This window comes from Chiloscyllium plagiosum, chromosome 11, assembly GCF_004010195.1.
Source record: "Chiloscyllium plagiosum isolate BGI_BamShark_2017 chromosome 11, ASM401019v2, whole genome shotgun sequence".
NCBI classification, from domain to species: Eukaryota; Metazoa; Chordata; class Chondrichthyes; order Orectolobiformes; family Hemiscylliidae; genus Chiloscyllium; species Chiloscyllium plagiosum.
Window position 1 is genome coordinate 56300378 of NC_057720.1, and position 18591 is coordinate 56318968.

Here is an 18591-nt window from a genome sequence, read left to right on the forward strand (position 1 = left end):
AACTAGAGGGCTATTGGTTTAGGGTGAGACAGGAAAGATTTAAATGGGACCTAAGGGGCAACATTTTCACACAGAGGATGAGGAGTGTATGGAATGAGCTGCCAGAGGAAGTGGAGGAGGCTGGTACAATTACATGGGTATATGAATAGGATGAGGGGTCAGGCAGTATTTGAGGAACAAGAAAATTGATGTTTTGGGTGGAAGCCTATCAAGAGCATTCTGTCTGGATGTATCACTACCTGGTATGGCAACTGTACCATTCAAATCCAGACAATCGCAAAGGCCAACCTCCCATCTAGCGAATCCATCTACCAGGCCTGCTGCCAAGGAAAGGCCGCCGGCATTCTCAAAGATCCATCCCATCCTGGCAACGTTTTTCTACAACCTCTACCATCGGGGGAAGGTACAGAAGCCTGAACACATGCACCAGCCAGTTTCAAAACAGTTTCTATCCTACTGTTGTTAAAATACTGAATGGACCCAAACTCTTAACATTCACCTGTACCTGTGTTTTTGGTTTTGCCACTTTTACCGATTATTTACTTATCTATGCTACTTAACTCTGATCTGCCTGTTTTGCTCACAAGACAAAGCTTTTCACTGTGCCTCAGTACACGTGACAATAACTTCAATGCAATTCAATTCAAGCCCTTCATCAGGGCTTTCTGATTCCACACTCCTGGTCACTGTCAGAGTCAGACTACAGCATAAAACAGACCGTTCGGTACAACCCCTCCATGCCGACCAGATATCCTAAACTAATCTAGTTCTGTTTGCCAGCACTCAGTCCATATCCCTCCATGTCCTATTCACATGGGAGAAAGTGAGGACTGCAGATGCTGGAGATCAGAGTCAATGAAAGACAAAATGCAGTAATCAGATAAGGCTGCATATATAGTGCAGGTTTGTATGGGTTGTTCAGGTCAGAATGTATCACAAATACCATTTTGTCAGTAGTATTGTAACTGTGTGATAAGTAGATATGAGGGAGAAAATTCATAAAATGGAGCAGTTTCTGCAGCAATTAGTATCTTGCATCAAAAAAAAGATATAAATATGCATTGGTTGTAGATTCTTTTCTTGCCAAAGACCTCTCTTTTTGTAAGATATTTCATCATGTCTTCAAGCGACATAAAGCACGTGGGAAACTCTTGTTCAAAGTGCTAAGAGCTGTATTTCTAAGTAGGCAATACCCAGAATAGGGTTTGCATGCACTATAATATGTCATTGGAGAGAATCTGGTCATTTTGTTCTGTAATCAAGATAGAAAATGGAAGGGCGGTTGTTATGGCAACATTGAACACCAGAGATACTGTGGCCTCATTTATTCATTGTTAATGCTGAACCTCAGTCTGAAGCAAGTAGCTGTTGAAAACTGCTTGAATATCAAACCTGGCATTCATTTTTAAACTTATGCCGTTCAAAAAATATTTGACTTTTCAACATTACAGTTCTTCAGACTAAGGGATTATACAGTGACTGATTATAGGAGAGCAAACTAAAACCAGTCATGAGGATTAATGTTCTAGGGTGTATTGTTCTCATGGAAATGATGCACTTGTTACTAAAATGGCAATTGCAATAGGATTAAACGAAACATTTATTTTGCATGATTTTTAAATGAGGACAAGTCAAAGTAATTTTCCTAGGAAAGGAAATATATCAAAGCAGCATAACAAGATAAAAGACAAAACGGACAGTGAAGAGGAAAGGGTAATTGAAGATCATGTTAGATGCAGATGTACTGGTCTGTAAGACAGAAGACAATCAAAGGCACGTCTGTTTTAATTTTAAATTGTGTGCCGTGGGTCTGGCTACGGCTACACACAAGCTAAGGATATTATAGTTCAGTAATAAGTAATTATCCTAGAAATTCAATGGTTTTGTACCAATTTTCCAGATTCAAACCACGTAGCACATTAGAACATAACAGCACAGGTTATAGGCCCTTCAGCCCACAATGTTGTGCTGAACTAATGTCTTCTGCCTGCCCATGATCTATATCCCTCCATCCCTCGTGTTTTTATGCGCTTATTTAAAATCCACTTAAACGCCCCTCTTGTAACTACCTCCACCACTACCCCTAGCAGCACGTTCCAGGCACTGACCACTGTGTAAAAAAATCTCACCCCTCACATCTCTTTGAACTTTGACTCTTACCTTAAAAGCATGCCACCTAGTATTAGACTTCTCAATCTGGGAAAAAGATTCTGACCATCAACCCTACCTATGCCTCAATTTTTAAAAAATTATAATTTGTCCAATCGTCCAAAATGTAATTGCAGTCTGGAAGTGCATGATCTGTCCTACAGGTGAAAACAGAAATACAGCCATCCAGGGTCTGTTCTTCATTAATTCATGCTTGTTATCACTGGCTAGCTCAGCGTTTAGAAGCCATTTGTAATTGTGCTGCAGCAAGTGGTGGTGAGCTACCTTTTCAAATCACTGCAGTTCTTGGAATATAAAGACACCCATAGCGCTGTTAGGGAGGCAGCTCCAGGAATTTGAATCTTTGACAGTGAAGGAATGGCGATATAGTTCCAAATCAGGATGGGACGTGGCTTGGAGGGGGACTTATAGCTGGTGTCCCCATGTGTCAGTTGCCCTTCCAGATGTTCCAGTTTATGGATTTGGAAGGTAGTGTCAAGGGAGGTTTGGTGAGCTGCTGCAGTGCATCTTGTCAGTGATGCACAATGCTACCATTGTGTCAATCATGAAGGGTAGAAATGTTGAATGTGTTGGATGAGATGCCAGTGAAGTGGGATGCTTTGTCCTGGATGGTGTCAAGTTGAGTGTTGTTGCAGCTGTACCCATCAAGTGTGAAGTATTCCATCACACTCCTGATTTGTGCCTTGTAGATGCATGTAGGCTTTGAGGAGACAGAAGGTGAGCTATTATACAGTCACAGATCTATTGCATGGAAACAGACCCTTTGGTCCAACTCTTCCACACTGACCAAGTATCCCAAACTAATCTAGTCCGATTTGCCAGTGTTTGGCCCACATCCCTCTAAACCCTTCCTATTCTTATACCCATCCAGATGCCTTTTAAATGTTGCAATTGTACCAGCCTCCACAACTTCCTCTGGCAGCTCATTCCATACATGTACCACCCTCTGCATGAAAATGTTGCCCCTTTGGTCCCTTTTATATTTTTCCCCTCTCACCCTGAACCTATGCTCTCTAGTTCTGGACTCCCCCACCCCATGGAAAAGACTTTAACTATTTACCCCATCCATGACCCTCATGACTTTATAAACCCCTGTAAGGTCATCCCTCAGCCTCCCAATGCTCCAGAGAAACCAGCCCCAGCCTATTCAACCTTTCCCTATAGCTCGAATCCTCCAATCCTAGCAACATCCTCATAAATCTTTTCTGAACTTTTTCAAACTTCACAACATCCTCGAAGGAGATGAGAATTGAATGCAGCATTCCAAAGGTGGCCTCACCAATGTTCTGCGTCATGACTTCTCCACTCTGATACTCAAAGCACTGACCAATAAAGGCAAGCATACCAAATACGTTCTGCACTCCCCTGTAACTTCACTGTCAAGGAACTATGTACCTGCACTCCCAGGTCTTGGTTTGGCAACTCTCTCAGGACCTTAAAGTGTACAAGTCCTGCCCTGATTTGCCCTACCAAAATATAGCAACTTGCACCTATCTAGATTAAAATCTATCTTCCACTCCTCGGTCCATCAACCTTTTCACTGTCCACTTCACCACCACCAATTTTGGTATCATCTGCAAACTTACTAACTAAACCTCCTATGTTTACATCCAAATTATTTACATAAATGACAAAGAGCAGCAAACCTTGTGGCACTCCACTGGTCACAGGCCTCCAGTCTGAAAAACCACCTTCCTCCACCACCACCCTTTCCTATCTTCTAGCCAAATTTTGTATCCAAATGGCTAGTTCTCCCTGTATTTCATGTGATCTAACCTCATTAACCAGTCTTCCATTTGGAACTTTGTCGAATGCCTTACTGAAGTCCATATAGACAATGACCACCCCTCTGCATTCGACAATCCTGTTCTTCACTTCTTCAAAAAACCTCATTCAACTATTCCTGCAGACTTATGAAAATCTGGCCTACTTTTGTAGCCACAATTTTCAAATGGCTGGTTCAGTTCAGTTTCTCAATGATAATCCCCAAGATGTTGCTAGTGGGGAATTCAGCGGCAGCAGTGCTATTCAGTGCCAAGCTTTGATGGTTAGATTGTTTCTTTATGGGGATGCTATTGCCTGGCAATTGCTTGGGCATGAATGTTACTTGCCAGTTATGAGCCGAAGCCTGAATGTTGGCCAGGCCTTATTGCATTTGGACAGTATTCTCTGTGTCTGAGAAATTGTAAATGGTACCAAACATTGTGCAAAACATTAGCAAACATATCACCTCTGATTAAAAAAAAACAAAAAAAAAAAAACTGTGGATGGCGGAAATCAGAAACAAAAAAACAAACAGAAACTGCTGGGAAGAAGAAAAAAAAGAGTCAGGTCTGGAACGGGTCTGAAGCAAAGGTCACCAGACCAGAAACATTAACTCTGATTTTTCTCCACACATGCTGCCAAACCTGCTGGGGGTTTTTCACCAATTTCTGTTGCTTTTGATCCCACCGGTTTCCTCCGGGTGCTCCGGTTTCCTCCCACAGTCCAAAGATGTGCAGGTCAGGTGAATTGGCCAAACTAAATTGCCCGTAGTGTTAGGTAAGGGGTAAATGTAGGGGTATGGGTGGGTTGCGCTTCGGCGGGTCGGTGTGGACTTGTTGGGCCGAAGGGCCTGTTTCCACACTGTAATGTAATCTAATCTAATCTAAAACCTCTGATCACATAGTGGAGAGAAGGTCACTGTTGAAGCAGCTGAAGGTGTTTGAACCTAAAACACTTCCATGAGGATCTCCTGCAGAGCTACCCTGGATCTGAGATGACTGACCAACAACCACAACCATCCTACTTTGTGCTTGGTATGACTCCAACCTATGGAAAACTTTCCTCCTGATTCACGTTCATTCCATCTTTGCTGGAGCTCCTTGATGCCACAGTCAAAACAGTCTTGATGGCAAATGCCGACACTCTTGCCCCACCTCTGCAGTTCAGGTGTTTATTCAGGTTTGGACAAAGTCTATAGTGAAACTAATTAAAAATCACACAACACCAGGTTATAGTCCAACAGGTTTTTTTTTGGAAGCACTGGCTTTTGAAATGCCGCTCTTTCATCAGGTGGTTGTCCAAACCATAACGAAGTTAGATGGTGTGTGTGTGTGTGTGTGTGTGTGTGTGTGTGTGTCTGGAGAAATGCAGTCTCAGTGAGTAGGTTATTTCTGAGCACATGTTACTTGACAGTACTGTTGGTGATCCCTTTTGGTGGTTAAGAATAGATGGTCAATGGTTGGGTGGGAGTTGTCTGCTTTTGAGTACACAACATACCTAGGAAAATTTCCAGATTTATTGGGTAGATGACTGTTGTAGCTGCATTGGAAAAACTTGGTTAGGGGTGCATCTAGTTCAAGAGTACAGGTCTTCAGTACTAATGCCAGAATGTTGTCAGAGTGTTTGGTGCTTTCAGCCACTTCTCATGTGGAGTGAACTAAATTGGTTGAAGACTGACATTTATAATGTTGGGGATCTCCAGAGGGGGCAAGGATGGATCCTCCACTTGGCATTTTTAGCTCAAAAAAGATATAAAATGTTTCAGTTTTGTCTTCTGCCTTTGCATTAGAATTCCCCATTGTTGGAGAATTAGGACATTTATGTAGTTTCCTTGCTCTGTTAGTTGTTGAAATGTCCATCACCATTCACAATTGGATATGACAGGACTACAGCTTAGAACTGATCTGTTGGTTTTGGCATCAGTAAGCCCTGTCTATCACATGCTGCCTCTGATTTGGAATGAATATGAATATCCTTTTATTGTCATGTGCATTCAATAGAAAATACAGTGAGAAGAGTGTAACATTGCTCGTACATAAGCGCCATTGTAGAACAAAAGATAGATAACTTAATGAGTGTCCAACTTGTCCTTCTCAGCTGCTACAGCATACTGCTGCCAGAGTACCAACTCTGGACTACACAAGCCCACGCCATGCTATGAAGAGAGTGTCCTGCTTCAGACTTTGCAGCCCATACCATGTGCAGAGAATGTCCCACTCCAAGCTACGCAAGCCTATGCCATATCACCGCAAAGAGTGTCCCACTCCAGGCTAAAATCAACCTACACTATGTCCCTGTCAGGGATACACTCAACATGGAAGCCAGAGTCCCACTCCAGGCTTCACAGGCCAACCGACCAACTGACTACGTAGCCATGCTGCCTCTGAAGACGCTGTCACTCTGGAGCTCATTGAAGCCACCTCCTGCCAAACAGCTGTCTTTATCAGGTATGTTTGAGAAAAGAAGAAAGGGGTAGAAGGAAAACAAGAAAAAGAAAAATGCAGATGAGGACGACAAGTCTGGGCCCAGGAACCCGAATGCCGCCTACTCCGCTGCCACCATCTTGTAGGCATGCAAATGGTCCAATGCTGTAGCTTTGCCACATTGACAGGTCATTAGTATTTATGCCAGATGCTGCTTCTGAATTTCCATCCTACCCTCCTTTAATGAAGAAGGCTTGATCCCTCAACTAATTATAATGATACAGTTGGGTATATGCCAGGCCATGAGGTTAGAGATTGTGGTTGAATAGAATCCTGCTGCTGATGGCCTATAGTGCCTCATGGATGCTTAGCTTTGAGTCGCTGGGTATGTTCACATTTAGCATGATGTTACTGCCACACATGGTAAAGGACAACTTCAGTGTGAAGATGAGACTTTACCTCTAAAAAGACTGTCACAGTCACTCCCATCAAGAATGTTATAGAAGGAAGCATCAGCAGCAGGTAGATTGGAAAGAACAAGATCAAGCATCTCTCTTCTGTTGGTTCCTTCAATATCTGTTGCAGACCCAGTCTAGCAGTTGTGTCCTTTAGTGCTTGGTCAGCAAGGGTGCTATCAAGTCACCCTTGGTGCTTCCTCCCAGTATTGAGGCACATACGTGGAGACAAATTGATTTGGTAGGGGGCTGGGATGCAGCATGGGAGGGGCAATGGGTGATACTCAGTAGGTAGTTTCCTTTTCCATATTTGACCTGATGCATGAGACTTAGTGTTATCTGGTGCCAATTGATGACTGCCAGGGCAACTCCCTCCTGACTGTATGCTACTGCGCTGCCACCTCAGGTGGGTTGCAATTACTAATGAGACATGGTGATATCATCTTTCAGCTACAATTCCCTGAGCATGACTATGTCAGACTGTTGTTCGAGTAGTCTTTTACACAGCATTCCAAATTTAACATTTGGATGCTTGTGCTAGTGAGGAGAGATTTGTAGAATCAAAAAAAATCTGTATTTGCCATGGTTATTTCTGGTACCAAGGTTGATGCTGGGGTAGTCTATTTGGTTTTATTAGTCTTTCCTTAGACTTTGTAGAATTTTTGAAAAACATAACTGAGTGGCTCGCTAGGCCATTTAAGACTCAACTACATCATTGTGAATCTGGAATCACATGAAGGACGAAGGGTTCCTTTCCCTAAACATCAGTAAACAACCAACAATAGAGTTACATGATTTCTATGCATGTCCCCAGAATATTACCCTGGTCGGGTGATACTAGCACCATGTTACTACTTATGCCTGAAATAGTCATTAGGTACTATGCATGTACAAGTAGGTGGCTAATGACTGAAGCACACCTCCACCATCTCAAAAGAATGAAGCCTGAGGTGAATATTAAGTGGGGCCCTATCTGGCAAAGGGACATTGCCTGTCCTTCATTTCTAAGCTATTATGCTCCTTGTTCTGAACTTTAAAATACATCCAGTAGACCTTTATATGAATTTCATTTAATGTCTCCAGTCTCCACAGAGGAATCTAATTTTCAAACCAACCTAGAAATTTGTAAACTGCAGTTACGCTCTTTGCTCATAGACCTGATTTGACAATATCACATCCAGCTGGAGGAAACTAGCTGAAAATTATCCATGTGCTTGATTTTACTTTTCATTGCTTGTAACGTTTTCTGTCACAGCCAAAATTTTCTGGAGGCTATGCAAGAAAGCAAATCAGTTTCCGACGCTACTTTATGACCCTTGATGCCAATTTAATTTACAATATGGTCAGTAAGCACAAATTAGATCCATTTGAACAAGGAGTTTTAATGATCCAAGCAGTAGGCAGGATACAAACAGTCCCATTTTTAAGGAGACTGTCTTCTATTTTGACTGCTTGTCCGTTAAGTTATCGTTTGCTCCTTATTTAAAAGCACAGGCTTGGAGTCTTTTTGATTCACTTATAAACATGAAGATTTTGGTCATTGGTCAGCAGGGGGAACTATGATCACCAATACCATAACCATGGCCAGATTCCCCTTTCCCCTCTCTCATATCATCAGTATTCCACACCTCCTTTATGGTCAAAACTCTTCACTCTACACACTGACCCGCCAAACATCATATTCCTCATCAGCACCAGCCACTACCACCCTACAAGCTCCACCAGGGCTGTTTTTTGCTCACCAGGTTATACACACACTGGTTGAAATGTCCCTCATTTCGTTTCACCCTCCTGGTGAGTCTCAAGAGGTATTAATGGAGGTTGTTTGGCTGGGAACCACTAAATTAAAGCATCTTATTGTTGACTCAATCTCACCCCTAACTGAAATAACTTGCCTTCATTTGACAATGACAGCTTGGTTAAATTCACGTGACACCTAAATTTGAAAGTGGCTTGTGTCCCCTCCAACCATGGCATTAAGCAGATCATTTCAGATACATAACTGAAATTAAACTACCCCTATTTGCTAGATTAAAGTCCAAACTATTAGAAGAGGCTGTCGGGGAGAAACTCTTCACGGGTTCAATCACAAATAGAGTGGCATTGAAAATAAATTTGATGTTATATAAAACAGGCTGCTAATTCACTGTAATCTCAGTCTGCATGATTGACAAAGATTAGATACAACCATGTTACACTGTTCTGATGACAGCAACTAAATGAAAACAAAATAAATTCAAGAATTTATTGCATGGGATCTCCACGTCGATCTTCAGCTAAAAGCGTTTTTACAGAATATCACATGAAATTTGAAAAGGAAAGTTGCTACAATTTAAAGTTATTCCAGTTGAAACTGGATAACTTCCCATTCTAAAAGCAATAGAGATGGTATCTTAGTGAAGAAATCTTATCAAAGGAAATACGGGATCAATTGAATTTCCTAAATTGATTGGGCTGAATAAACACTGTCACTGAGTTCCTAGAGCAGAGCCACACTCAAAACTTCCTGATATAGGAAACTGGGGAGTGAAACTTTTTGATCAATACCCACTTGTAAAATTTATCTTTCAGCTCTAAAATAGAACACCTAAAATGTTTGCATGCAGTGGCTTCACCTTTTATTTCAAGAAAAGTGTTAACATGTATTACTGAAAGCATAGAAATTAATGGTATAGTAATACATGAAGTATTTGTTCGTTAATTCACACTGAGGATTTTTGACCCAACAAGATACTAGTGTGCAACAGATGGTTTGATTAAGAGCTTGGGAAATGATATTACAAAACATGACTTTCTTTAGAATTTTCCTGACTAACTCTAAACATATTTAGAATTCTAGGGCATTCTGAGGTGAAGACCACTGTTATATCAATCATGTACATTATCTCATTTGTCAACAGTTAATAGTGGAGAATCACCTTTGAGAGGTTTTGTACCAAGGGTTACACTGTAGCTTCAGAATAACCTGTACTAAACTGATTTGATCAAATATAGAATTACGATGGGGCATATAATCAGCTCCAAAACCCATGACAACACTGGTCTAAACATGGATAATAGAGAACTTTTAGAGACAGTTAAGGGGCAAATTTTATGAGTTACATTATCATCGAGAAGCTTCACTTTTCAGCAGCATACATCAGGAATTTTTTGATTTCCAAAGGGGAGGTACGGGTACCTGCCCTTTATGTCAGTGCATCTTGTGACTGTGAGAAGCCCTAGTGAAATTGTTCTTAATGGCATTCAAAAGGAAAACCATACAAGTTGGATCCAACAAAGAAATATAAAGGCCAATCATCTCAGGTCCAGGAGTTCTTCAGGGTAATGACATAAAGCCACCGAGGATGGCTGGACCTATGAATAAACTTTCCTCCATCATCCGGTCAGAAGTGGAGTTCACTGATAATGGCACAATTTTCATCATCAATCATAGCTCCTCAGATGCTGAAAGTTTGCTCCAGGAAATACCAACACATAGTCAGCATTCAAAATGGTCTGATAAGTGGCAAAAAAATACATTAATATCACAGAGTGTAAAAGGAATGACTACTGCAAACAATATAGACTTGACATGCAATGGCATTACCATCATCAAATTCCCTACTATCAACATCCTAGAAATTATGAATGACTAGAAACTGAACTGGAACAGGCTTATAAATAATGTAGTTCCAAGTTATGCTCAGCTGTTAGAAATGTTATTGCAAATAAATCCACTCCTGGTTCTCTGAAGCAGAGTCACTGACAAGGCACAAGGTAGGCATATGATTTATGACTTTGCATGTTTCTGGGTGAGTGAGCACCAGAATTGCTCAAGAAACTCAATATCAATCAGGAAAAAGCAGTGCCCTTGACCAGCACCTTATTCATCATCTTACTGATTCACTCCTTGTGGCAGAAGCATGTACCATCATGCACTGCAGCAACCTGCCAAGGCTACTTTGACAGCATCTCACAAACCTGTGACCTCTACCAACTAAAACAACATGCACTCGCACCTGCACATTGCCCTCCAAGTCATGTACCATTCTGCACTCCAATTGAAATCTCAGACAGATAGACACTGGACAAAGTTAAAACTATTTTCACAGAATTGTTTCTCATTATGTTGAAAGAAAATGCAAGTACTCACCATTGGTGAAGGTGACAGAGAAATGTTTCCCACAGAAGCCTTCAGCTCATCCACTGACGCTGCCACACACATGATAGAATCTTTAGCCTGGAGAGGTCTAATCTTAATGTTGAATTTTCGCCGCGTGTCTTCCTCTGATTCAGACTCACTTGACGAATAAAAGTGTTTCTCTTTGGTAGGTGAAACGCAATTAAGGAAACATTTTCTTAAAGCAGGACAATTAAACAGCCATGAATGAACAACATTCATATTACTTTCCTCCCATTGCCCTGCAGTTTTTTTTTTTGGCTCCTTTTCATTCCTTGCCTGTTCAAGGAATAAACTCCAGCACAAAAGAGACTTGATGTATCTTGTATATAGAACACAAAACTAGCACACAGGTGCTGAAGGTAATCAGGAAGGCTAATGGAATGTTGGCCCTTATTTCAAGGAGGTTGGAGTATGAAGTAGAGAAATCTTACTGCAACTGTACAAGGGGCTGGTGAGACCACATCTAGAGTACTGTTTTGCTTCCCTTATTTAAGAAAATAAATTATTTCATTGTAGGCAATTTGGAGAAAATTCACTAGATGGCCCCTGGTATGGAGGAATTGGCTTACGTGCAAAGAATAAACAGGTTGGGACTCTATTCATTGGTATTTAAAAAGAATGAGAGGTGGTCTCATTGAAACATATAGGATTCTTAAGGAGCTCAACTGGTCAATGCTGAGGGGATGTTTCCGCTTACGGAAAAGTTTAGGACCAGAGGGAACAATCTCAGAATTAAGGAGTTCCAAAGTAAGACTGAAATGAGGAAGAATTTCTTCTGTTAGAGGGTTGAATGTCTTTGGAACTCTGTGCCACAGAGCTGTGGGGCAGAGTCCTTGTGTATATTAAGGCCTAGATAGATAGATAGATTCTTCATCAATTGGGGGAGCAAGGGTCATGGGAAAGGACAAGAGTGACCAGCCATGATACTATTGTCCACTTGGCCCAGTAATTTAATTCCTCTGATTCTGCATGACCAATATTTTGCACCTGTGGCAGTGGAAGCATCATCCATGTAGAATCTAGATTAGAGTGGTGCTGGAAAGGCACAGCAGGTCAGGCAGCATCTGAGGAGCAGGAAAATTGACATTTCGGGAACTCTATTATCCTTTCTCAAATTCCCCACTCGTGGGAACCCATGGTTTATGATTCTGTCCTTAGACCTTTTGCCTCCCTATTCTACTCTAAAACATACTTAAATTGCTTACTAATCTGGTTTTGTACTTATTCAGAACAGAAAAAAATGAAATTGAATCAAAACCTCAATGTGTTCTGCACATTTAAAACCTGTTGCAGATGTTTAGTGCCTCTGTTTGATGGATGTGGTTCAATATTGAACTCCTGGTAATATACTGGAATTCAGAAACAAAATAGACAGAAAATACTCAAGATTTGCAGGAGATTAGTCAGCACCTCTGGAGAGGAAAGTTAATAAGTTTGGGAAGGTCCAAAAGGATATAACCTGATTTGTCATCTGGTCTGATACTGTAACCTTCATCATCGACTTCTGGGGAATTCTGAAAATCAGACAAATACAATGAAACGTTAAGATGATTTTTAATTGAGTGCTTTTCTGTGGTTGCATTCATATACAAATGTTTTGCTGTTGATAAAACAATTTAGAATGGATTGATTCGCAACAGCTGCCACCTTTGTCTCGAACTGTTCATGAATTGAGTTTCAGAGATATATAGGGGAACAGAGGTTTTAGTCTGCTGAGACCTTATATTTAACTAAATTTCAAAAGAAATGTTATCTTCTAAATGTTTATGTTTTTAACTTGTGGCATTACATTTGCCATCTCAATTTTTAAGTAGCAAGAATTATTTCAATTTATTTTATTTATTAAATTAACTCTTTGGCATGGAAACACTATGCCTGCTTACAACTTGCTGTGTAATATCATTCTTAGATCTAATCAATTAGTTAGCAGGAAATAATAAATAATATCCAGTGGTAAAGCATTCTTGTGGCTCAGTGGCAGTGTCCCACCATCGGAGCCAGAAGATCTGGATTTAAGTCTCACTTACTCTGGAGGTGTGCCATGACATCTTGGAACAAACTGATTTTTAAAAAGTTTATCTACCTAATGGTGCACATGTTCAAGTGAAGCAGACCAAAATCCTGCACATGCATAATAAGATTCTGTAGAAAGGCAAACTAAGTCTTTGAAGAATTCCTACTACTCTACCATCAAAGATCCTAGATATCATTATTACTAAAGAGATATTCTCCTGAGTGTGTGAATTAAGCCTGGCCAAATGCATTCCACTTAAAAAGTGTACTTCATTTTTGTTCCAATAATATTAATTACAGAATCAACTTGTAGATATTTTTTAAACCAATCTGTTCAGAGATGCTATTATACGTCTCTGTGGTGGTGGGACCTGAAATCTGGCCTAGAGGTAGGGGAAAATACCACTATGCCAAAATAACCCCTCTAGAGAAACTTGCGTGACAATTACAAATTTTAAGCTAATTTCAGACATGGCTTTTATTTTCTTCAGTTTCATTTAATTAATGTTAACTGTACTACAATGCATTTATTCCATCTGTGCCCTCACAAATGATATGTATTTTTAAAATTTTCAACTGTTTACATATATTGCAGCCCCATCTCATTTATTCAATTCTTTGACTTAATTCTATTCAGCACTGACTGCAAAGGTTCATGAACTGACCATTATGTTTTCAAACTGATTACCTTCTGTAATGACCAGACAAATCACAGCTAATGACTACAAAGCATTAAGGCAATTTTAATGATAATTAGATATTTTGCTCAACAAGATGATTATTAATGGATACAGGGGCTGAGCAGGAGAGTGGAATTAGATCAGGTGAACCATGTTGAAAAAACACAGGCTTAATGGCATAAATAGACCACTTCTGTTTTACAGCATTACCTTGTTCTATTAGAGCAAAACCAATAAGTGTGAAACGATAAAATTATTACGTACAATGGTAGGTATTTAGCTCACTTGAACACCTTAACTCAGTCATAATGATCTTACAGTAGTTGTCTCTACCAAGGCTCCAAATGTATTTTAAAAATGTTCCAGCATTTCCACTTTTTCTTATACTTTATATGGAAATCAGTTTCATATTTTGATTGTGATTCTATAATGAGTTTCTCAAATCTATCATTTACTAGTTTGAACCCATGTCCTACTGTTCCTCTCTTACTATTTAATTTGAAGTTATATTCTGAATGTAAATTTTCCAATCCTCAACTAACTTCCATTAACAACAAAATCACCTCCCAGACATCTTTCAGGTCTGAACAGTACACATTACTTCCAGGATTGCCTCATAACTCAAAGTTTGACTGGGGGGGAGCAACATCATTGTTAAATTCTGAAGTTGTGCAGTCAACAATCTCAGATTTCTCAGCAGCCAGAATGACAGAGTAGTTAATGTATGGTCTCATCAAATACCTGAATAATTTGACCATAACGCTGATGCATCCTATTGTTTTGACAATGTAGTTCCTAAAATTGTTTCTAAAGTGCGAACATTTAAAAAGTGTGTTGGTTAGAACAGGATTAGTTTAAATGGTGCTGCCATTATGCAATTTTCTTATAACACGGGATTGCATGAGAATGGAACTACCGTGTTATCGCAGAAACAACTATGTACCGCTTCATATATATGTGTCTGCATCATATTTCATATTTACCCTTTGGACCACCACCTCACTATACTGCCCTCCTCTTTGGTATTTAAAGAAGTTTGATTATTTTACATTGAGTTTCTGACTCGGTTATGTGGAGAGAAACAACAGTGATCTTCAGGGCATTCCACTCAATGGTCTTTCACACTTCCCCTCCTACGAACTACACACCTTTGTAAAACTGCTCTCATAACAACCCTTGACTTTGTCTTTTAAGCAATTTACTATCCACTCAAAAAAAAGTCACCATGAACTCCTATTGATGTCACTTACTTTGATAAAATGAGATGTTCTCTTCACGGATTGTCTGTTTTGAAAAGTTTTGTCCCACCCTTTGTGATGAGCTGGTGTTTAACAGCCTACCCAAAGGGGTGTTTGGTGACAGGTCAAGACCCCACCATCTTCCCATTCCTGTTCCAATTTCATCCAAGCATCAAGGGCCACAGGGGGTCTTCCCTTTATGTTGCTATTTAACCAATACTGGCCATGTGGGGATTCAAAGAAGCCAAACCTCTTGGTGTTGCTTTCAGCATGGGGTCTCATTCAAACCCATTCCGAGGGATCTGGTACGAGGAAGGAGGAGGAGATTATTGAGAGCCCCTTTGCTGTCCTTGTTGCTGATTCACAAGCCCCCCTCCTTCACATATCCATGACTGGAACCTGGAAACTCCAGTCTCAAATGTATGTCTTATTGTCAGCAGTAATCCCCTTCATGGTGGCACTGTCAAGCAACGAAGAGTTACCAGCCTCTGACTGGATGACAGCGCCTGGAGTCAGGACTTCCTGACCCTTGGATTTTATAAAGTCATAGAGTCAGTCAACATGGAAACAGACCTTTCAGTCCAACTCGTTCTTGCTGGTTGCCCTAACTTAACTAATCCCATTTGCCTGCATTTGGCCCATATCTCTCTAAACCTTTCATATTCTTGTACCTTCCAAATGTCTTTTAAAAGTGTATCTACATCTAATACTTGCTCTGGCAGGTCATTCCATATGCACAGCACCCTCTGTGCGAATAAGTTGCCCCTCAGATCCCTTTTAAATCTTTCCTTTCTCACTTTAAACCTATACCCTCTAGTTTTGGGCTGTCTTACCCTTGGGAAAAGACTTTGGCTATTCACCCTACCTGTGCCCCTCATGATTTTATAAACCTCTGTCAAAAGGTCATCTCTCAATCTCCTATGCTCCAGCCTATCCAGCCTCTCCTCATAACTGAAAGCCTCCGTCCCAGTAAATCCTGGCAAATATTTTCTGCACCCATTCCAATTTAATACCACTCTTCCTTTAGCATGCCACTGGCCATGCCGCATTGGCACTTAATTCAGTAGGCCTTCCAAAATAAAAAAGTGATATGGAATTCTCGCTGGCTTTCTTGTCACAGACAAAATCCCATAACCTCCATTAGACAGCTAAAATCACTAGAATTGGGAAGGTTAAGGGGTGATCTGATCAAAGCTGTCAAGGTATTAACAGGAAAAGGCAGGATAGATAAAAATAAACTATTTTCACTGGTTGGAGATTCTAAAATAGGGGCATAGTTTAGGAATTAGGGCCAGACCATTCAGGAGATACGTTAGGAAGCACTTCTATACAGGGAGTGGTAGAGGTTTGGAACGCTCTTCCACAAATGGTCCTGGGTGCTAGATCAGTTGTTAAGTTTATATCTCTGATCTAAAATTAAGGGTTATGGGCCAAGGGCATGAATACAGAGTCAGGCCACAGATCAGCCATGATCTCATGGAATGGCAGAACAGACTCAAGGGGCTTAGTCACTTATTCCTGTTCCTACTGTCCTATGTTCTGAGTGGAAAGGGATTATCAGAATGATCTGAAGAGTGTTAATATAATTCTGTTATTGATTTGTGCTTGTGTCATCATCACGTTCGTTTTTAACTTGTTAAACTAAAAAAAAGTGTTGTTCTTAAATTGGAGTGTCTTAAAATAGTACAAAGGTAGTGACCACAGGATCCTTGAATAGACTTTTTACAGAGCCAACTTGTAAATATAAACTCACAACCTATTTCATGAGCAAGTGAATTGTAGCTCCCAAGTTTCAGGGAGATTGTATTCAATAATATGGATGCATAGACAACAATTAAGGCTGTTAAAAGAAAAAACACCTTATCATTACAATTTAGAATTAAACTCACGCTGAATAGAACAGAAACAAAAGACAGATCTATAAATATAGCTTTCATTTGATGGAAAACAATCATACAATGTAACATCACGGAAGAAAGCCATTTACTCCAACATATTTATGCCAGCTTTTTGGTACAGCTATTCAAATAACTCCCCATAGCCTTGTTATGTTGCTACTCCAATTCTCTTTTGAGAAGTATTATTGAATTAGATTCAATCATTCATTCTTTGAGGCAGCACATTCCAGATCACAAGAACTTTCTCTGTAAAAAACAGAATTCTTTATGTAGTTACCCTTGACTAATTAACTTTAAATCATTGTCCTCCAGTTACTGAGCGGTCACTGGAACCACATGATTTTAAACACCTCTATCAGGTCTTTATTTTTTTAAAAATAAATCTATTTATTAAAGACCTTTTTTTAAATGTTTTACAAAATATCTAAATACAAAAAATGAATAACACCGACAAACAAAAAAGTAGAGGCAGTACAAAGTCATAATGCGATACTATTATTAATTAACAACCTACTGTTCTACCAGAAAAAAAAACTTATCTACTTAACTTAAGCTAAACTACAAACAAATAAATATTAACAAACTAAATTCAAGTAACTTAAATTAAATCTCACTGCTTTATTCTATTTCACTCATCACACCTCCATGGAGGCTCCCATCCCTGGAAGCACCAGTTATAGTACCCGTATTCTTTTCTCCCAGTCTCCTCCTCCCAGGGCCCCACAGGCACCCATACTGATTCCCACAGATATACCATGGCCCTAATTAATATTGCTGATAAGTATGCGTCAACATAATTTGAAAAGGGCTGCCACGTCTTGTAAAACTGCTCCGTTTTGTAGTGCACCATACTTGTGAGGCAGTCTTTAGGGAGATGCTCGATCACCAGTCTACGCCACCCCATAAGACCTGGTGGTTTTTCCAACGCCCAATTCACTAGAATGTTCTTACTCGCACAGGGGGTAAGAATGTTACACAATCTCTTCCCGTGTTCACCCAAAGAGGGCAAATTTGGCATGCCCAAAAGAAGAACTACCGGAACCACGTTTACTTCAATACCCAGGATGTCCTTTAGCTCCCTTACTATAGCATTCCAGTACCTCTGGATCTTACAACATAACCAGTAAGCGTGCCTATATTAATTTTACATTTGGGACACCCTGATGACACTCCTTTCTTGAACATCAGGTCTCTTTTTAACCTTTCTCTGCAGAGAAAAGTTTCAATATTTGCAGTCTCTCCATTAAATTAAAATCATTTATTCCTATACTAATAAATTTCTAAACATCCACCCTAAAATGCGATGCCAGAATTGAACAAATGAGTCCATTTGAGACCTAAACAGAGCAGTATGAAGGTACATCATAATTTTTTTTTGTACTCTGAAGCTTAAGTATCACATGTGCTTTTTCAGTAGCCCCTTGACTTGTCCTGCAACTCTCAAAGATCTCCATCTTCCTGCATTCCCTTGAAGATTTCACCTTATTTCTCTACATTCTTTTTATTAACATCTTTCACATCACACTTCTCTGTAACTAAACTCATTATTGATTACTATAACTGTTTCCAGTAATCCAATAGGTAATCAACATAATCAAACTGGTTCCATGTAAATATCTGTTGCTACTGTTAGAAACAGCTTTTAAAAATGTTAAAATTCAATGGAATAACTTCTATTATTATAACTAAAACACATCAAATGATAAAATTGGAGCAAATATTATGATCAAGTAGTCTATGTGACAGAATTAAGGGAACTTATCCTTTCTGAAATAACTAAGCCTGACTA

General features: G+C 39.9%; 1 protein-coding gene across 10 annotated transcripts in view; it reads right to left on the reverse strand.

The window, feature by feature from the left end:
* Positions 1–18591, reverse strand: part of sgip1a (SH3GL interacting endocytic adaptor 1a) — a 228792-nt gene that overhangs the window by 105014 nt on the left and 105187 nt on the right. For all 10 annotated transcript variants that reach the window (XM_043699420.1, XM_043699419.1, XM_043699418.1 and 7 more), the window contains 2 exons: positions 12430–12487; positions 10944–11122 (listed from right to left, as the gene is read on the reverse strand). In XM_043699420.1, coding sequence (XP_043555355.1) covers positions 10944–11122; positions 12430–12487 — 237 coding nt within the window. The remainder of the gene's footprint in view (positions 1–10943; positions 11123–12429; positions 12488–18591) is intronic.